Source organism: Malus sylvestris, chromosome 7 (assembly GCF_916048215.2).
Source record: "Malus sylvestris chromosome 7, drMalSylv7.2, whole genome shotgun sequence".
Classification (NCBI taxonomy): Eukaryota; Viridiplantae; Streptophyta; class Magnoliopsida; order Rosales; family Rosaceae; genus Malus; species Malus sylvestris.
The window spans coordinates 33432306-33453042 of NC_062266.1; the positions used below are offsets into that span (position 1 = coordinate 33432306).

The 20737-nt window shown below is 40.8% G+C and overlaps 2 protein-coding genes and 1 long non-coding RNA gene across 5 annotated transcripts; 1 reads left to right on the forward strand and 2 right to left on the reverse strand.

Moving 5' to 3' along the window:
- Positions 1-203: 203 nt before the first annotated feature.
- On the reverse strand, positions 204-1446 carry LOC126630668 (uncharacterized). Its single transcript, XM_050300824.1, has 2 exons — positions 978-1446; positions 204-867 (listed from the first exon to the last, which is right to left on the reverse strand). Exon 1 carries the CDS (start codon positions 1408-1410, stop codon positions 1129-1131), a length of 282 nt encoding a protein of 93 aa, XP_050156781.1. The 5' UTR covers positions 1411-1446; the 3' UTR covers positions 204-867; positions 978-1128.
- Positions 1447-9035: 7589 nt separating this feature from the next.
- On the reverse strand, positions 9036-10635 carry LOC126630669 (uncharacterized). 3 transcript variants are annotated; one of them, XR_007626071.1, is made up of 4 exons: positions 10457-10635; positions 10169-10272; positions 9250-9323; positions 9036-9156 (listed from the first exon to the last, which is right to left on the reverse strand). It is a non-coding gene; the product is annotated as an uncharacterized LOC126630669 (long non-coding RNA). The 3 variants fall into 3 exon arrangements; XR_007626070.1 differs by having other exon boundaries at positions 9036-9323; positions 10457-10633; XR_007626072.1 differs by lacking the exon at positions 10457-10635 and adding an exon at positions 10359-10450 and having other exon boundaries at positions 9036-9323.
- Positions 10636-12670: 2035 nt separating this feature from the next.
- On the forward strand, positions 12671-15886 carry LOC126629794 (probable receptor-like protein kinase At5g24010). Its single transcript, XM_050299938.1, has one exon. It carries the CDS (start codon positions 13011-13013, stop codon positions 15474-15476), a length of 2466 nt encoding a protein of 821 aa, XP_050155895.1. The 5' UTR covers positions 12671-13010; the 3' UTR covers positions 15477-15886.
- Positions 15887-20737: the final 4851 nt, after the last annotated feature.

A 20737-nucleotide genomic window follows, 5' to 3' on the forward strand; every position in this document is an offset into this window, starting at 1 on the left:
AAAATAAATGACCAAATATATTATGCAATGTCAAATAGATGATTCCAAGTTAATAAGGCTTCCTATTTTGCGAGAGAGAGAAAAAAAATAAGAAGACCTTTACCGTTTGGTACGCAGACGGGACGGAACAAGATGGGACGGGACGGGACGGAACAGGATGGGACGGGATGAGACGAAACAGGACGGAACAAATGATGTAAATATTGAAAAAGATAAAGAGAAATTTTGTCATAAAATGTTATAAATTTGTGTTCCACAGATGTGTAACAGGTCGTTCCAGGAAGAAGAGGTGGAACGAAAAATCAACCAAATTTCGTCCCATGGGACAACCCGTTCCACAGTTTTTAGGCGCACCAAACGTGGGACGGAACGGCTCGTCCCGTTCCGTCCCGTCCCACGTACCAAACGGTATAGTACACAATCTTATTTTTTGCTTTGCAAAGAGGTTATTTCTAGGATTCAAATATGTAACCTTTCAATCACAAAAGAGTAACCTTTTTATGGTGCCAAAGCTCGCCCTAATGCCGAGATGACACAGTAATAATATGTAAACCAAATTTTCTGCAAGTGTCTGAGGACTATCATTCCAAAACCACTGCCAAGAAGTGTTGCAATGGCAACTCCAAAATTGCCCGCAAGGATTGCAGGAACAACCAACGAATCCCATCCTTTGGACCTCGCCATTCCGCTGCTGTCGTTGGCCCTCCGACATTGGACGATTATTTGAACTAACCGAAGTAGCCTTCCCAATCCAAGTACCACGGCAAGATGGAGGGTTACTTGAACTAGAGCAAGGAAAAAGATACCAGGCGCGGTGTTGATGACATTCCATACGCTCCCGCTACCCCCCAACACTGCAAAGAATACCTGTTGCAAAGAACGCCCCATGTAAAAGCATATCGTTTCAAAACGCATGCTAGAACTGAAGGTAGACCAACATAGAAATGATTCAGATAGGTGGTTTGATTGAATTATACCCGCTGAATCAGTAAAATAACTCCAAAAGCTGGGATAGTTTTGTAAATCCCAAACTGAATCAACTGTACTGTCACTATTATGTTCAACCGGGCCAAGTTTAGGAAGATTACAACTTGGAATTGAGCAGATTTATCGATGGAAGCAACATTCTTATTGCAAAGATGTGTCGGCTTCTTGCTTCTGCTTCTTGGCGCTGTAGCCCTCCTCCTCCAGAGCCTTCAATTTGTTCTTGATTGCTGTAATTTTGGAGCTCCGGCTCATCTGTCCTGAACTAGTGCCAGAAGCGCTCGTTTTGGTGGCCTCGCCCACTCCTTTGGAAGAATTCTCTGCTGGTTCTTCCAAGTACTTGTCACTGGAAACGCGGACAACCAGCGGGCGTCCACATGCTAGTCTCCCATGCATCTTCTCCTTGGCCAATCTTGCTTCCTGCATGCTCACTTTAACTGTGGAAATCAGGAATTGCTTGAAAACATACAACAACAACAACAACAACAACAAAGCCTTTTCCCACTAAGTGGGGTCGGCTATATGAATCCTAGAACGCCATTGCGCTCGGTTTTGTGTCATGTCCTCCGTTAGATCCAAGTACTCTAAGTCTTTTCTTAGAGTCTCTTCCAAAGTTGTCCTAGGTCTTCCTCTACCCCTTCGGCCCTGAACCTCTGTCCCGTAGTCACATCTTCGAACCGGAGCGTCAGTCGGCCTTCTTTGCACATGTTCAAAATCACCGGAGCCGATTTTCTCTCATATTTCCTACAATTTCGGCTACTCCTACTTTACCTCGGATATCCTCATTCCCAATCTTATCCTTTCTCGTGTGCCCACACATCCCACGAAGCATCCTCATCTCCGCTACACCCATTTTGTGTACGTGTTGATGCTTCACCACCCAACATTCTGTGCCATACAACATCGCTAGCCTTATTGCCGTCCTATAAAATTTTCCCTTGAGCTTCAGTGGCCTACGACGGTCACACAACACGCCGGATGCACTCTTTCCATCCAGCTCGTATTCTATGGTTGAGATCTCCATCTAATTCTCCGTTCTCTTGCAAGATAGATCCTAGGTAGCGAAAACGATCGCTTTTTGTGATCTTCGCTAGATTGCTCCGGTCATTAGTGTGGATAAGTATATAAATGGATAGAGATAGGAAAGCAAACACAAGATGTACGTGGTTCACCCAGATTGGCTACGTCCACGGAATAGAAGAGTTCTCATTAATTGTGAAGGGTTTACACAAGTACATAGGTTCAAGCTCTCATTTAGTGAGTACAAGTGAATGATTTAGTACAAATGACATTAGGAAATATTGTGGGAGAATGATCTCGTAATCACGAAACTTCTAAGTATCGGAGTGTGGTGTCGTCTTGACTTGCCTTATCTGTCTCATAGGTAGATGTGGCATCTTCTCTGGAAGTACTCTTCCTCCATCCAGGGGTGGTATCTTTAACTGGTGGAGATGCACAAGGTAATGTATCAATTTCACTTGAAGCTTACTTGTAGTTTCAGGCTTAGTCAAGCGCAATACAAACCATGTAGTAGGAGTCCCCCAAGTCGCCGAGCTAGGGGGTCTGCTGAAAGAGGTGACAGACAAGGTAAGCAATCAGAGCTCCGACTGATTGTTCACCTTCTCCCCATCTTGCAGCAGCATGAAGGATAAAGAGAAGAAAAATGAGGAGATGATATGAGATACTTTTGCTTTTGAAGAAGTAACTTTCCACAGGCTTATTCTTGAACTGAGCTGGAGGGTTTTCTGGTTTCCTCCAGAGTATAAGGCCGACTGAAGAATTTGAGGGTCAAAACAAGTCCATCAAATCTAGAGTACGTTCCACCCTGCTGATATGGGATACTTTTGCTTTTGACAGAGTAATGAATGTATCGGCACGTGTGCTGTTACGCTTGTCTCCACATGCTTCCTTGTATCCTTCGCACTTGCCCTATCTGTTCCTCAAGCAGATGCGGAATCTTCCCTGGAAACATAAGATGTTGAAGATGAGTACTCGAGAGCAATGCCAGGTAAGTAATCAGGTAAGGGGTTCCAGGCAGTCAGTTCCTGGCTGGAAGCTTGATTCCAAGTGCTGACTGATTGCTCTCTTTCTCCTTGTCTTGCAGGTAAAAACAAGGCCAAAAGAAAAGACAGGGAAAAAGCATGATATGGGATACTCTTGCTTTTAACCCTGATGATATGAGATATTCTTGCTCTAGTATAGCTTGTTTGCAGAGGTATTATCGGGGGGAAAGAAAGCTGAATATTTCGAAAGGCTTCGTTGGGAGTGCCCTCTCAGATATGATGAAGGGTTGAGCATTTTTGCAGGTCTGCCTGTCCGTTGGGGATGGAGGTCGACATATATAGGAGTCTCCCTAACAACAAGTAGTAATGCTATTCCTTTACCCTGCTTGGTCATAGCACGGTAGTGGGAGTTGCCAGTTTCACATGTTTTAACTCTGTCAGAGCACTTTGAAAAAGTGGTCTGTGGTATCTGGCTCTCGAGATTCGGAGAACGATGCCTCTTCGATTTTTGAGAAAGCAATCATGATGGGGGTATGACTCTCGAGATTCGGAGAGCAGTGTCTCTTCGATTTTTGAGGAAGTAATCATGTTGGGAGTCTGGCTCTCGAGATTCGGAGGACGGTGCCTCTTCGATTTTGGAGCAAGCAATCTTGTTGGGAGTGTTGTCTCGAATGTGAGTAAAGGTTGGGCATGTTTGCTAGTCTACCTTGCCACGAAGCACAAAGGTTGACACACAGGGACTTTCCAATTATCCAGCAATGGTACTGTTCCTTTACCCTCTCTTCGATTTTGAGAAAGTAGTCATGTTGGGAGTCTGGCTCTCGAGATTCGGAGGACGGTGCCTCTTCGATTTTGGAGCAAGCAATCTTATTGGGAGTGTTTTCTCGAATGTGAGTAAAGGTTGGGCATGTTTGCTAGTCTACCTTGCCACGAAGCACAGAGGTTGACACACAGGGACTTTCCAATTATCCAGCAGTGGTACTGTTCCTTTACAGTTGTGGGTAATAATATGGTAGCTAGACCTTCAAAATTTATGTGTCTAAACTTTTGTTAGTGCTGTTTCTTTGCTATTCTTTTACCTTTCTTGGTCAGAGCGATGTAGTGGGAGTTGCAAGCTTCACGTGCTCAACTTTGGCAGAGAACTTTGGCAAAGTTATTTGTGGTACCCATGAGCTATTGTTGCGTGTGGGAAGTGGGTGATTGAACAGTAAGATTCATGTGCTTTCTACTTCACCATAAGTCTTCGACAGAATGCCCATAATTTCTGCAAAGCTGAGTGTGCGTGTGACAGGTGCTGACAAGGCTAGAAAAGTAGGTGCCTCTTCGATTTCTGAGATCGGCCCTCGTGGTCTCTGAGCAGCCCAGCTTTTGAGAAAGCGAGCGCCTCTTCGATTGATTCGGAGAACGATGCCTCATCGATTTTTGAGAAAGCAATCATGCTGGGGGTCTGGCTCTCGAGATTCGGGGAGCAGTGTCTCTTCGATTTTTGAGAAAGTAATCATGTTGGGAGTCTGGCTCTCGAGATTCGGAGGGCGGTGCCTCTTCGATTTTGGAGCAAGCAATCTTGTTGGGAGTGTTTTCTCGAATGTGAGTAAAGGTTGGGCATGTTTGCTAGTCTACCTTGCCACGAAGCACAGAGGTTGACACACAGGGACTTTCCAATTATCCAGCAATGGTACTGTTCCTTTACCCTCTCTTCGATTTTTAAGAAAGTAGTCATGTTGGGAGTCTGGCTCTCGAGATTCGGAGGACGGTGCCTCTTCGATTTTGGAGCAAGCAATCTTATTGGGAGTGTTTTCTCGAATGTGAGTAAAGGTTGGGCATGTTTGCTAGTCTACCTTGCCACGAAGCACAGAGGTTGACACACAGAGACTTTCCAATTATCCAGCAGTGGTACTGTTCCTTTACCCTTGTGGGTAATAATATGGTAGCTAGACCGTCAAAATTTATGGGTCTAAACTTTGTTAGTGCTGTTTCTTTGCTATTCTTTTACCCTTCTTGGTCAGAGCGATGTAGTGGGAGCTGCAAGCTTCACGTGCTCAACTTTGGCAGAGAACTTTGGCAAAGTTATTTGTGGTACCCATGAGCTATTGTTGCGTATGGGAAGTGGGTGATTGAACAGTAAGATTCATGTGTTTTCTACTTCCCCAGAAGTCTTTGACAGAATGCCCATAATTTCCGCAAAACTGAGTGTGCGTGTGACAGGTGCTGACAAGGCTAGAAAAGGCTGGAAAAGTAGGTGCCTCTTCGATTTCTAAGATCGGCCCTCGTGGTCTCTGGGGAGCCCAGCTTTTGAGAAAGCGAGCGCCTCTTCGATTTTTGAGATCGGCCTTCGTGGTCTTTGAGCAGCCCAACTTTTGAGAAAGCAAACGCCTCTTCGATTTCTGAGATCAACCCTCGTGATCTCTAAGCAGCCCAGCTTTTGAGAAAGCAAACGCCTCTTCGATTTCTGAGCAGGCGCCTCTTCGATTTCTGAAGCTTCGTCGAGTGCAGATTTTTATAGGGGCTGGCATTAAGTTCCAAAGCACACTTGAATCTCCACCAGTAGAAGCTTCATTCTTGCACTTCTAAGATCTTGATTTGTCCGACCTCTTCTCTCTTCAACACCTTTGAAAATGTCTGGCCCCTCCGACCGTCGTTTTGACTTGAACCTTGTTGAAGAGGCAGCCCCGCCTTCTCCAGACAACATATGGCGCCCATCCTTCGTCTCCCCTACTGGTCCTCTTACCGTTGGGGATTCCGTGATGAAGAATGATATGACCGCTGCGGTGGTGGCCAGGAACCTTCTCACTCCCAAAGATAACAGACTACTTTCCAAACGGTCTGATGAGTTAGCTGTTAAGGATTCGCTGGCTCTCAGTGTTCAGTGTGCAGGTTCTGTGTCTAATATGGCCCAACGCCTATTTGCTCGAACCCGCCAAGTTGAATCATTGGCGGCTGAAGTGATGAGTCTCAAACAGGAGATTAGAGGGCTCAAGCATGAGAATAAACAGTTGCACCGGCTCGCACATGACTATGCTACAAACATGAAGAGGAAGCTTGACCAGATGAAGGAAACTGATGGTCAGGTTTTACTTGATCATCAGAGATTTGTGGGTTTGTTCCAAAGGCATTTATTGCCTTCGTCTTCTGGGGCTGTACCGCGTAATGAAGCTCCAAATGATCAACCTCTGATGCCTCCTCCTTCTAGGGTTCTGTCCAGTACTGAGGCTCCAAATGATCCCCCTCCGGTGCCTTCTCTTTCTGGGGCTCTACCGACTGCTGAGACTTCTCCTAAGCAACCTTTGTGAAGGCTCCCTCTTGTGTGCTTATTTTGACTCATGTATATGTACATATTTGTAGCTTATCGGGGATATCAATAAATAAGCTTTCCTTCATTTCAACGTATTGTGTTAAATACACCAAAGCCTTCTTCGCTAAGTTCTTTGAATTTTCTTTTGTTAAAGCTTGTATGTTGAAGCTTTCTGAGTGGAGCATGTAGGTTGGGGTAGTGTTCCCTTAATTTCCCGAGTGAGGAAAACTTCTCGGTTGGAGACTTGGAAAATCCAAGTCACTGAGTGGGATCGGCTATATGAATCTTAGAACGCCATTGTGCTCGATCCTGTGTCATGTCCTTCGTTAGATCCAAGTACTCTAAGTCTTTTCTTAGAGTCTCTTCCAAAGTTTTCCTAGGTCTTCCTCTACCCCTTCGGCCCTGAACCTCTGTCCCATAGTCGCATCTTCTAATCGGAACGTCAGTAGGCCTTCTTTGCACATGTCCAAACCACCGTAACCGATTTTCTCTCATCTTTCCTTCAATTTCGGCTACTCCTACTTTACCCCGGATATCCTCATTCCTAATCTTATCCTTTCTCGTGTGCCCACACATCCAACGAAGCATCCTCATCTCCGCTACACCCATTTTGTGTACGTGTTGATGTTTCACCGCCCAACATTCTGTGCCATACAGCATCGCCGGCCTTATTGCCGTCCTATAAAATTTTCCCTTGAGCTTCAGTGGCATACGGCGGTCACACAACACGCCGGATGCACTCTTCCACTTCATCCATCCAGCTTGTATTCTATGGTTGAGATCTCCATCTAATTCTCCGTTCTTTTGCAAGATAGATCCTAGGTAACGAAAACGGTCGCTCTTTGGTATTTCTTGATCTCCGATCCTCACCCCTAACTCGTTTTGGCCTCCATTTGCACTGAACTTGCACTCCATATATTCTGTCTTTGATCGGCTTAGGCGAAGACCTTTAGATTCCAACACTTCTCTCCAAAGGTTAAGCTTTGCATTTACCCCTTCCTGAGTTTCATCTATCAACACTATATCGTCTGCGAAAAGCATACACCAAGGAATATCATCTTGAATATGTCGTGTTAACTCATCCATTACCAACGCAAAAAGGTAAGGACTTAAGGATGAGCCTTGATGTAATCCTACAGTTATGGGAAAGCTTTCGGTTTGTCCTTCATGAGTTCTTACGGCAGTCTTTGCTCCTTCATACATATCCTTTATAGCTTGGATATATGCTACTCGTACTCCTTTCTTCTCTAAAATCCTCCAAAGAATGTCTCTTGGGACCCTATCATACGCTTTTTCCAAATCTATAAAGACCATGTGTAAATCCTTTTTCCCATCTCTATATCTTTCCATCAATCTTCGTAAGAGATAGATTGCCTCCATGGTTGAGCGCCCTGGCATGAACCCGAATTGGTTGTCCGAAACCCGTGTCTCTTGCCTCAATCTATGCTCAATGACTCTCTCCCAGAGCTTCATTGTATGACTCATTAGCTTAATACCCCTATAGTTCATGCAATTTTGTACGTCGCCCTTATTCTTGTAGATAGGCACCAAAGTGCTCATTCGCCACTCATTTGGCATCTTCTTCGTTTTCAAAATCCTATTGAAAAGGTCAGTGAGCCATGTTATACCTGTCTCTCCCACAAGTTTCCACACTTCGATTGGTATATCGTCTGGGCCTATTGCTTTTTTATGCTTCATCTTCTTCAAAGCTACAACCACTTCTTCCTTCCGGATTCGACGATAAAAAGAGTAGTTTCTACACTCTTCTGAGTTACTCAACTCCCCTAAAGAAGCACTCACTTCATGTCCTTCATTGAAAAGATTATGAAAATAACCTCTCCATCTGTCTTTAACCGCGTTCTCTGTAGCAAGAACCTTTCCATCCTCATCCTTGATGCACCTCACTTGGTTTAGGTCCCTTGTCTTCTTTTCCCTTGCTCTAGATAGTTTATAGATATCCAACTCTCCTTCTTTGGTATCTAGTCGTTTATACATATCGTCGTAAGCCGCTAACTTAGCTTCTCTGACAGCTTTCTTCGCCTCTTGCTTCGCTTTTCTATACCTTTCACCATTTTCATCAGTCCTCTCCTTGTATAAGGCTTTACAACATTCCTTCTTAGCCTTCACCTTTGTTTGTACCTCCTCATTCCACCACCAAGATTCCTTTTGGTGTGGGGCAAAGCCCTTGGACTCTCCTAATACCTCTTTTGCTACTTTTCGGATACAACTAGCCATGGAATCCCACATTTGGCTAGCTTCCCCCTCTCTATCCCACACACATTGGGTGATTACCTTCTCTTTGAAAATGGCTTGTTTTTCTTCTTTTAGATTCCACCATCTAGTCCTTGGGCACTTCCAAGTCTTGTTCTTTTGTCTTACTCTTTTGATATGTACATCCATCACCAACAAGCGATGTTGATTAGCCACGCTCTCTCCTGGTATAACTTTGCAATCCTTACAAGTTATACGATCCCCTTTCCTCATTAGAAGAAAATCTATTTGTGTTTTTGACGACCCACTCTTGTAGGTGATCACATGTTCTTCTCTCTTCTTAAAGAAGGTGTTGGCTAAGAAGAGATCATATGCCATTGCAAAATTCAAGATAGCTTCCCCATCCTCGTTTCTCTCCCCAAAACCATGGCCACCATGAAAACCTCCATAGTTGCCTGTCTCCCTGCCCACGTGTCCATTTAAATCTCCTCCTATAAATAACTTCTCCGTCTGAGCAATTCCTTGCACCAAGTCTCCAAGATCTTGCTGCTATACTAGATGAAAGCAAAACCCCGTGGCTCTCCGCGCTTTCGGCCACGTGTGTGCCACAGAAAGTCCTCGGTTATAATCTTCCCAAACGGAGAAAACATCTTAATTAGAGCAGCCCTAGAAAATGCAAGAGCAGGATCTATATGAAGTATCATAGCCTCATAGTACTAGACTAGAGCAACAAAGATTCAACTCCAAAGGTTTACTTACTCCGTTATTCTCAGATCAAGGTTACCAATGTAGATTCTACTTTCACTCTTTTCATCAAAAGAACCATTAGGATCCTGCATTAGTCATCACCACATTCCGTAACGCTGTACTTCAGCAGGTAGATCAGATTGTATAGTATGTTCATACCAATGGTTTTCAATAATGGGACAATAAGTAATCACTTTATATTCTCTTTTTACTTCATAAAGCAATCTCTTTCAAGGAGACTCCCGTGCAAAAGATTTGTTCAGGCCATAAAAAGTGCCAAAGCAAAAACCTTGGTTACGCAGATACAAAAATCCTATCACCTTTGAGTGGTCTAATGGCCCATAATTCAGGTCTACAGTTCATACAGAAAACGACAAAATCAAGGGCCATTTTCAGAGTCACCAATCACCATAAGTAGCCCCAAACAGGGGCTTCAAAGATACATATCTCCCCCAACCCACACAAACATACACAATCACCAAGACATATCAAATAGCAGGTACCACAGGAAATAAAAAGATGGACAAATCCTTTGCATTTAAGTAGCCTTGCATTTGATAGAGCTTGCAAGAGCGTAAAGAAACAGTCTTTTTCAATTCATCAAATTACCCCCTCTCTTTCCCTCCCTCCATCCCTCTCAAAGGTTCAATTTCCAGCTCTAAAAACTACCAAGACTAAAAAATCCAACAATGCAATAACCAAAAGGCAGAAACAATCAGCACAAGTACAGAAAACCTACGGTGCATGGACACAGACACAAACACGGGGATGTGACACGACATGACATGGGGATACGAGGGATACCACCGTGTCCATGCATCGTAAATTTACCATGTAATCATACGTTACATATCTCAACAGGAAAATGGTTTCTAAACATACAGGCTGCAAAAGTTTAAGAAAAATAAAAAGGCTTGGAAAATAAATTTACCATTGCAGTGAAAGGGGAATATGATGACAGTTCAACTTCAAGTTCCAGCACTCAACAAGTATATAAGAATCTTCGGGAATTTACCAGAGTCACGCTTCGTGCACCTGCAAGTAAATAAATTTATAATAACAGTAAGAGCCCCTTTAGTTGACCTGATATGAAACCCTAATTACAAGATTTTGGAGATTACCAGGTAAGGGAAGCTAAATTACACATTGATCTGAGACGAACCCCTATGTACAGCATCGGAAATTTAAAAGATTGATACTTTTTGAGAGAATTTGGTACCTGCGGGAGTTATCCAAAGCAATCCTGCGGGAGTTATCAAAAGCAATCCGGCCGGCCGGCCGTCGCAGAGAGAGAGAGTCGAAGATTATCATATGGCGAGATAGGATGCGGCGCAGGGAAGCTGGGCTGATGCTCCGGGTGCGAATGTAGGAGTCATAGAAGTAGAACAGCATAAGATAAACGACGTCGTTGTGATTAATAAGTAAAATAGAAAATTTTTGAAAGACACATGAACTTGTACGTTTTTTTTTTCAATTTGTTATATGAACTATAATTTAACTGATTTATTATATTAATTTTTCGAAATTATTATTTTGTCATCTCATCCTAACTTCATAATATTTTTCTTCCAAAATAAGTCATGTTATGAAATTTCAAAGGTATTTCGGACATTTCAATTCTAACATGATTAACGGCATTGAAGTGAGCCTAATGTCATAAAAAAAATTTAAAACGAATGCGACATATTTTTTCTACTAGCCAAAATCGTTTGGTTCATACCAAAGAGAAGTAGATAACTTATAAAAAGGGGGTCAAAAGTCCCAAACCAATATATTCTCCTATCCTAATGTAAATATATCTTGTATTTAATATAAAATAAAAATAAAAAAACTTGTGAAAAGATGCTCAAAAAGTCTGAAATAGCCCTAAACATAATCACATGACTTATTTTGAATTTAAAACTTAACAGAGTTAGAGTGAGATAACCAATGATGATTTCAAAAGAATTAATATGACAAATCGGTTAAGATTTTGTTTTATATGACGAATTGAAAATTATGTATAAGTATCCTTTAAGGATATTGGGTGATTTCTCAAAATATGAATAAGTATTTCTAATGTAATGAGAAAAACGAGTTAAATTAAGTAAAACTATATTGGCACAATACAAAATGTGGCCAAAACAGTCTCTAGTGATGATTGACATCATCTAAGGAGCAATAGTTGTGTTATTGTGATCTTATAAAATTATAATTAGTACTTTTAAGCAAGTTTTTTTTCTTTGTAAATTAGTGATAATTTGTAAGGCAAAGCCAAATTTTGATGCTCTATTTGTGAGAGGTGTCAATTTATGAATTGCAATGTCCTTAAGAAAACGACTTCAACCCACCAACCTCAATCCAAATTTCAACAATTTGGTCCACCACCAATCACTCTGTGATTGAATAACGTTCGAAATTTGGAAACTTTTTTAGTTAGCACACTAGCATCTTGTTAAACATTCACGCGTGCGGTAATTTACTTTTTCAGATGTTATTTTTTTATTTTTGTTTTAAATATTTTTTCATATTTTTATTTAAAAAAATTAAAAGGAAAAGTTGCCTATTACGTGGGTAGTTTTATTCCGTTAGTTTAGATTTTTTTTTTTAAATTAAATTGTCCTAATTAGAGAGGGGTATTTTTTGAAATTATGAATGATCAACCATTTTTGTCTTTTGGCTTTATAGATATACTAATCTTTTGTCACATGCGTGCATGTGACAATTGAATTATTTATTTATTATTATTATTATACTTTTTTTTTTAATTTTACTTATTTTAAATATTATTATTGTTTTAAAGTATATTTTGAAAAATAATGAGCGTTTTTTTCCTTGCGCAAACTATGAAGATTTTGATCTTGTCCATCCAACAATATCTGACAGCTAAAGGATTGCCACATCTTTAATTTTTCTCGGATCTTGTTGGATGAACAAGAACCCTGGCACAGTATTGCAGGGGATAAAAAACTAAAACATCCAGATGATCCTAGTCCTATATTAGGACGCGTGCGGTGTATTTTTTCACACCTTAATTTCTATGGACCTAAAAGAAATACTTTTATTAAGCATACGAAAGGTAGGGACTTTAGGCAATGGTGAAAAATACACTAACGTAACACACCATCTCCATTGAGCTGGCATGCATCAATGCTTTTCAATGCCTTGGATCTAAGCTGTTTTTAATTAACTCTCTATTATTTGTTGACTTTGGAGCACATCTTGCTCTCTAATCTCTATCCATAACACTCAAATTTATGCATATCACGTGATAGCAGAAAAAATTGGATGTTGTTTCGGTTACACGGTAGAATCTCGCAAGTTTTCTCATCAAAGATTTTAAACAGAAAAATTTAAGTACAACATAAAAATTTGTTTTGAAAATCGCAGCATTGCTATGTTAAATCATGAGAAAAAGAATATATAGTTAAAGTTTCTGAGAGACGGGCCATTGTCCACCGCTAAAGCATAGATATTGTCTTTATTTAACCACTCGTGCGATCTATAAGCACAGAGTTTTTATGGGGCCCTTTGGCATTATTCAGCAAAATGCAGCTCATCAGCATTCCTGCCGGATTCTGGAAGTCCTGTAATTCTTGTACCCACTTTGGCCAAAAATGTCAAAAGAGAAGAAAACATGTCATCCAGTTAGGTCCGGAAAAATCTTGAATATAATATAAACATTTTCAAACAGAACGCCTCCATTCGTGTCACACTTCCACTTTAGTCAGACTCCACTGTGACTCTGTTCCTCCAACTCATCCTCACTCTCGCATGAGCTCCAGCCACCTTCCATGGACGCCGTTAACCTCCACTTTCTCTCTCTAACCCTGCTCTCTCTCCTCCACTTCTCGGCCTCCTTCACTCCCTCCGATAACTACCTCATCAACTGCGGCTCACCCTCCAACGCCTCCGTCTTCAACAGGGTCTTCTCGGCGGACCCTTACGAACCCGGAGCGGCGGGATCCATTTCGCTCACCGACCGAAACCCATCTCCGAGTTCGCCCGCCCTCTACCGCACGGCCAGAGTTTTCACCAGGGCTTCGAGCTACACCTTCAGCATCAAGAAATCCGGGACCCACTTGGTACGTTTTCACTTCTCGCCGTTTGTAGCTCAGGGTTTTGACTTGAAAGCTGCAAACTTTAGCGTTTCAGTTGATGGGTTTGTTCTGTTGAGAGAATTACATGTTAGGGACTCTGTGATTAGAGAGTTTGTGATGAGAATTGATGCAGATGTGGTTGAAATTGTGTTTGCGCCTGTGGGCGATTCTGGGTTTTGCTATGTAAATGCAATTGAAGTTTTTACAGCTCCTGAGGATCTTGTTCTTGATTACGGTGCTAAATTGGTGGGTGCGAATGTTGTCGAATACAAGAATCTTTCTTCACAAGTTTTAGAGACCCTTTATAGGATTAATGTTGGAGGTTCGAAATTGACACCTTTTAATGATACTTTGTGGAGGGATTGGGTCCCTGATGTCGATTATCTTGTTCTGAAATCGGCTGCGAAGCGCGCTTCCACCACGCATACTCCGAATTATCAGGGGAGCGGTGCAACTCGAGAGATTGCCCCGGATAATGTATATATGACTGCCCAGGAGATGAATACGGATAAGGCAATTACAGGTGCAAAGTTTAATCTCACATGGAAATTTCCCGTGAATACGAATTCCGGGCATTTGGTTAGGTTGCACTTCTGTGACATTGTTAGTCCTGCACTTAACTTGTTGTACTTTAATGTGTATATCAACGGGTATGCTGCGTATAGAGATGTTGATCTATCAGTGCTGGCAACCAACGTGCTTGCATCTCCTGTCTATATTGATTTTGTTGTGGATTCAGATAGTTCGGGGATGATAGATATCAGTGTTGGTCCTTCTGATCTGAGTGGTTCCATGAGGATTAATGCTATATTGAATGGGGCGGAGATCATGAAAATGGTGAATGCTTCCAATTTACGGGCTGGAACTGGGCGTAAGAAGAGAAGTATATGGATTTTGGTGGCCACAGTTGTTGGAGGCTTTGTTGTTCTGTGTTTTGCAATTGGTGTATTTCTGCTTGCTTTGAAACGCAGGAAGAAGAAACTGAAACCCCAACCTGCAGAAAGTGCCGTTTGGACACCTTTACGCGTATATGGAGGTAGTTCAAACAGTAGAACGTCTGAAAGGACTACACTTGTGTCTCCAGGCACAAATGGATATCATTTCCTGAAAATCTCTTTTGCTGAATTACAGTTGGCGACAAACAATTTCGATAAAAGTCTAATTGTAGGCTCTGGTGGTTTTGGCATGGTTTACAAAGGGGTCCTGAAGGACAACACAAAGGTTGCCGTGAAGAGAGGTGTGCCTGGATCTAGGCAGGGCCTTCCAGAATTCCAGACTGAAATAACGGTTTTGTCCCAAATTCGCCACCACCACCTTGTATCACTTGTTGGGTATTGTGAAGAACAGTCTGAAATGATCCTAGTTTACGAATACGTGGAAAAGGGGCCGTTGAAGAAACATTTGTATGGTTCTGGGTTTCCACCTTTATCCTGGAAGCAACGGCTTGAAATATGCATTGGATCAGCAAGAGGTCTTCACTACCTTCATACAGGTTTTGCTCAAGGAATCATCCACCGTGACATTAAATCAACTAACATTTTGCTTGATGAGAATTATGTACCTAAGGTGGCTGATTTTGGTCTTTCAAGATCAGGTCCGTGTCTCAGTGAAACCCATGTAAGTACCGCTGTGAAAGGTAGTTTCGGGTATCTTGATCCTGAGTATTTCCGGAGGCAGCAGCTTACTGATAAGTCAGATGTGTATTCATTTGGGGTTGTGCTCTTTGAGGTTCTTTGCGCGAGACCTGCTGTGGATCCCTCAGTTGACAGGGAGCAGGTGAATCTAGGTGAATGGGCATTGGAATGGCAGAAAAAGGGCATGCTCGAGAAAATTATTGATCGCCACCTTGTTGGGAAGATCAAACCAAGCTCTTTGAAAAAGTTTGGAGAAACGGCAGAGAAATGTTTGGCTGAATATGGTGCGGATAGGCCAACCATGGGTGATGTATTATGGAATTTAGAATACGCGCTTCAGCTTCAGGAATCTCGACCGCGTGGAGAACAGCCTCAAGGCTGCGATATCAATGAGCCTCTAACGAACAGCATCGTTCCTGGAGATCCGTCTACCAATGTAAGAACAGAGGGAAATGATGGTAATGGTAGTTCGGAGATTAACACAAGCCTAGTTTTTTCTCAATTGATGACCAACGATGGCAGATAACTTCCGTGCTTGTGCACCAATATATTGATCATAGTACCATACAAGAATTTTACAAGATCACCTTACAACTACCACTGTGACAAGTCATACAGGTATACATCTTTCTAAGGTTCTCCCTCCTTCCACTGTTCATTCTTTTCTCATTTCTCTTACCACGATTATTATCCACGCAACTTTGTAATGAATTTCTGAGCTCTATCTTCCTCGCGTCGAGATGTCGTATGTTTATCTTTTTCTATCGTACTGCTGTATAATGTATGCAAGTGAAGGAATTACAGAAGCTCCTCATGTTTGCTATCTGAAATAAACAACAACAAAACCTTATCTCACTAAGTGAGTCGTCGGCGTTTGCTGTCTGAAGTGTAAGAAATAATGTATTTGTTTCTAGCTGGCTAGCTAGCCGTTCTGCACTACAATGTCTTCAGTGATGCATTAGGTTTGCTTGAGCAAATACCAAGTACCAATGTATGGTGTGAGAGAGATAGTGGAAAATCATGTCATTCAACTAAGTATCGAACTTAATTATGGTTTCGGCATCATTCATGCTGAGTTTGTAATCTCATGTGACAATAAACGTCAAACAAATCACTCAATTAAGTATTGAACTTGATTATCATTTTGCAATATTCACGCGAATTGGACATGATATATTCCTCAACAAAGCAGATACAAACAAAGCACTCAACTAAGTATCGAAGTAATTATCATTTTGCAACTTTCACGTGAATTAGATATGAATCATCCTCAACAAAACACAAGGATATGGTCCGTAAAAATATTGATTGACCTATCATCATCCAAGTTGAAAACTTTGATAAAACGACATTGGATGCCAAATTTTGTTGCCAAGGTGAAAATCTGGTTCACGGGAAGGACAAGGGCATTATGGTAATTATAATAAATAGTGGGTATTTTTGCACATAGGACCACCACGACTCCAACCAATTCACCCAAAAGATTCACAACTCAAAGATTCTTGCCAACTCCGTAATTTTCTCAAACTTCCGGGGTCTGTTTCGTCTCCGAAATACGACACTCCGTTTAAGTACAAAACCGATTAGAGTAGGAATCCGGATCCTCGCCGGATTATTTTTTTGAGAATCTTGAGAATCCGTGAATCAGGTCAATTCATCGTACATTGTACGGTCAGAAATCATTTTAAATATTTTTATTTAAAATTAAACACAAACAGTACCTGATAAAAACTGACCGTACGATATACAATGAACGATCACGATTCACGGATCCACATGATTCGTATCAAAAGGATCCGAAGATGATCCTATTGGTTTGAGTAGTTGCATACATGAACACACAAAAATAAAGAGCCACGAACACGTTCTTTCTCTTTAAGTTTAGCAAGAAAGAAATGGCACCATCGATTCCTTCGTCCTTGAAGAATTGATTCCTCCGCTTTAAGTACAACTCGGTTCTTAAGACCAACAAGATCTTCAAGGATGGGCCTCGGCGGTATCTTCCATACCGCCATACATGTCCCCCTTTTTCTATCGATCTATCGCTTGCGTGCATGCATGCGTTCGTGTACTGCATGCACGTGCGAAATAATTATCAAGTGTCCTTAGTTAATTAACTTTGTTATGTATAATTGTACGTGTGATGTTTTTGTTGGGTTGTTGCTTGCAGGTGAAGCAAGCCAAGACAGAAATTGTATCAGCTGGGAAAGGGGCATATCGTTACCTTGTGGGGGCGACATGCATCATTTTGTGAAAGATTATAACCCAATTCCAAATCCCATTCAAAGGTTATATGTCTAATGGCATTGCTCCAATTTCAACCTGCCAAGAAATATTGACTTTCTTCATCATCAAACATCCATAATGATAATACATTTAATTATAGTTGGAAATTTTACAACATTCTCCATTTTTCTTCCTATTTCTTCGACTTCAATTAGAGCATGGCTTTGCATAAAGTCAATTTTATATTCCATCATTCAAATAATTTCTTGAATGCCGAAAGCAACAAATGAACGGGGAACCGGAACTTAATTTTATGTGTAGTTTGTCAAAATTAATATATTTTTTTTCATCAACGTGTTTGTGCTTTTAGGGTTTTTTCATATTTGATTCACAAATTATTATTAATTTTGGGAAGTGTTATTGGCACTCCAAAAATCTCATTCTACACTCCTCACAAGTGTATTTTTCTTTCCAAATATAGAAAGTTTTGAGTGTAGAATGAGATTTTTGAAGTGCCAATAACAATTCCCTTAATTTTTTGCTTATTTTCAGCTATGTCTCCTTGAACTTTTTGTTAGTCTCACTTTGCCTCTTGTAGCTTAGAAGTCATCACTTTACTCTCTGAAACTCAAAATTCGTTCCACTTTGACTTGTGGGTTCTCTCCTCCCTAAAACTTATAGGCCGTCTTCTAAAACATATATGTGCAATAAATTTGATTATAAATTTCCATTATGCATCAACATTCGACAATCAGAGAACATTAATTTTAAAAGAAATTGAAGAAATGAAAAAAAAAAAGAAATTGATTAGCATGGGCCTGTCTTACCTAAATCAATTCCACATAAGATAGATTTAAGGCAATGTGGGGGGGATTTTTGAGTTTTATAGAGATGGCTTTCAAGTTTCATGGGCAAACTGGGATCAAAATCAAGTTCCAGAGGGTAAAGTGAAACGAATTTTGAGTTTCAGGGAGTAAAGAAGTGACTTTGAGTTACAAGGAGCAAAATGAGATTAAAATCGAGTTCCAAGGAGTCTTAATTTTTCATATGGGCTGTATTAACAACGTGTAGAGTGCTAATAAAAATAAATTACTATTGGTCCCTTAACTTTAATTCAACTGGAGAAATGGTCTCTCAACTTTAACCCAATTGGAGCAATGGTCCCTCAACTTTAACCCAATTGTAGCAATAACTCTTCCAACATAACTCATTATGACAAAATTCTGACTAAGTTGACGAAATGGACCACCAATCTACATGTTTTGATGAGTTGAGGGACCCCAATTGTAGCAATAGTCATTCCAACATAACTTATTTTAACAAAATTCTAACGAAGTCGACGAAAATGACCATAACTACATATTTTGATGAGTTGATGGACCAATAATAATGAATTTTAGTTGAATAATCATTGTTTCAATTTAATTAAAATTAAGAGACAATTACTACGATTTATTCTTTGGGTATCCTCGACTTGATATACAAAAAGAGTGATGCGACACCTATGGCCTACAAAACTAGCATTTCACTTTGAAGACGACCTGTTACAATAATGACTAAAATATCGATAATATCGGCGATATATCGTCGATATTATCGTTTTTCAGAGACACCGATATTTTCCCATGTATCTATCTCATTATCGTCAAAATATTGTGATATTATCGATAATATCGATAATATCGCGATATATTCGATATTATCAAAAAAGTCGTCGTGGCTCCGTTGTCAGAAAGGCAGCCGAGGCTGCGTCGTCCCAGCTACCCAGATCTCTCTCTGTAATCCAGGCTCAGACCCAAGATCTGCGCCTCAACGACGCCGATTCCCCCGCCGTTGTCGAAGTCGCGGCGAAAGAGCTCGTAGAACGGATCGCAGTTGTAGATCCAGAACCCGTGGTTTGTCCCCACGGCAAAACATGCATGGTCTTGGTTGAAGCAAACGTGGAACAGAGACGGAGGCGAGCGCGGCGCCGGCGGGGCAGGCTCCGAGGGAGGAGGAGAATGGGTGGTTGTTGTGGAGGTTAAGGTTGGGGTTTGGGGGTAATTGGGGGTTATGGTGGTCGTCGCTGGAGTCAACGACAGATGTGGGGTTGTTGTCGGTAGGATCGGTGAGGAAGGCGGAGAAGGATCAACAGAACTCGCCGAAGAGTTCCTGGGTTCGCCGACGAGGAGGAAGGTGAGGGAGGATGAGAAAGCCATGTGGGAGAAGGATCGAGAAAGGTCTATGTGCGTGTGTGTGGGAAAAGGGAGAATAGAGAAGGATCGAGAATTCGAGAGATCTGTGTGTGTGTTTGTGGGAGAAGGGAGAGGGAGAAAAGAGAAGGATCCAGAGACGACTGACGTCTCTGTGTGCGTGTGTGATGGCGTGTGCGATCCCTGTGTGCGCATGTGTATGTGTAGGTGGTGTGTGACGGTGTGAGAAAAGAAAAACATCTAAATAATTCAACTTTTACAGCTTTTAGGAATGGTATAATTTTCTACACTCACAATGTTTGCCAGCTCACTATATAATCAACTTGATAATGTTAAATCCATCATGCAATGCATTTCCTTCCAATTTTTTATGATAAACTAATAGATAATCGACTAAATAAACATCCTGCAAAGTTTCAATAAAAATTTCCAAGTTTTTCTTACAATTTCCGTGGTTTCCATATTATTTTTATCGATATCGATATTATCCCGATATTTCCATCGATATTTCCGTGTTTTCGGACTACCGATATTTCCGATATCATCGATATTTAATACCTTGGTTACAATTATTCAACAAAGTTTGTTTGAGAGTTTATTCCAAATTTAGGAGCCTAGCTGAGTAATAATATGTTCAACCAGATAAGAGCATCTTCAAAGTTAATGTCAAATTTTAAATATAAAATTCAAATTTGAAAGCTTATGCGGCACTTTTATTTATTTATTTTCTTTTAGTTATTCATCTGATATGTCAAATTTAAACTATTATCTATTATATTATTTACTTTTCACAATTGTTATAAATATTTTTACAACAAAAAATAAATTATAAAATCCATTTACTGATCACTAAAAATAGATTTGAAATTGCTGTCATAGTACCACATAGGAATTTGCACTTTTATTTTTATACTGTTATAACTGATGTGAACTTTGTTATTTCTCCTTTTGGAGATGCTCTAAAGGAAGAGCGAAATTTAAATTGTCACTGCGACACTATTTTACATAATAAAAATATTATCTCGTACGCTTTAATTTTTTGACGCAATAATACATAATTAGATCAAAATATCGTCACTGTAATACTGAAAACTGGAATCCTAACAAGTGCTAATACTTATCTTCACTTGTAAGTTGTAAGTGAGAGATTTTTGATTCAATTATCACTAAAAATAAATTTGAACCATATTACTACTAACACATTACGAAACCTAGACAACTCTCTCATCCCTATAATGTGGATAATACTTTCGTTGGTAAACAAAAAAATGACAAAACAATAAAAGACACAATGAGGAATAGTACGAAGCCGACGTCGGATGCCCAATTGTGTCGCAAAGCCGAAAAGATCTCAGATCACCGACGTCGA

Bases quoted from the DNA above. Each gene is read 5' to 3' on its own strand.
- LOC126630668 (XM_050300824.1), bottom strand. From the start codon at position 1,410: ATGCAGGAAGCAAGATTGGCCAAGGAGAAGATGCATGGGAGACTAGCA.
- LOC126629794 (XM_050299938.1), top strand. From the start codon at position 13,011: ATGGACGCCGTTAACCTCCACTTTCTCTCTCTAACCCTGCTCTCTCTC.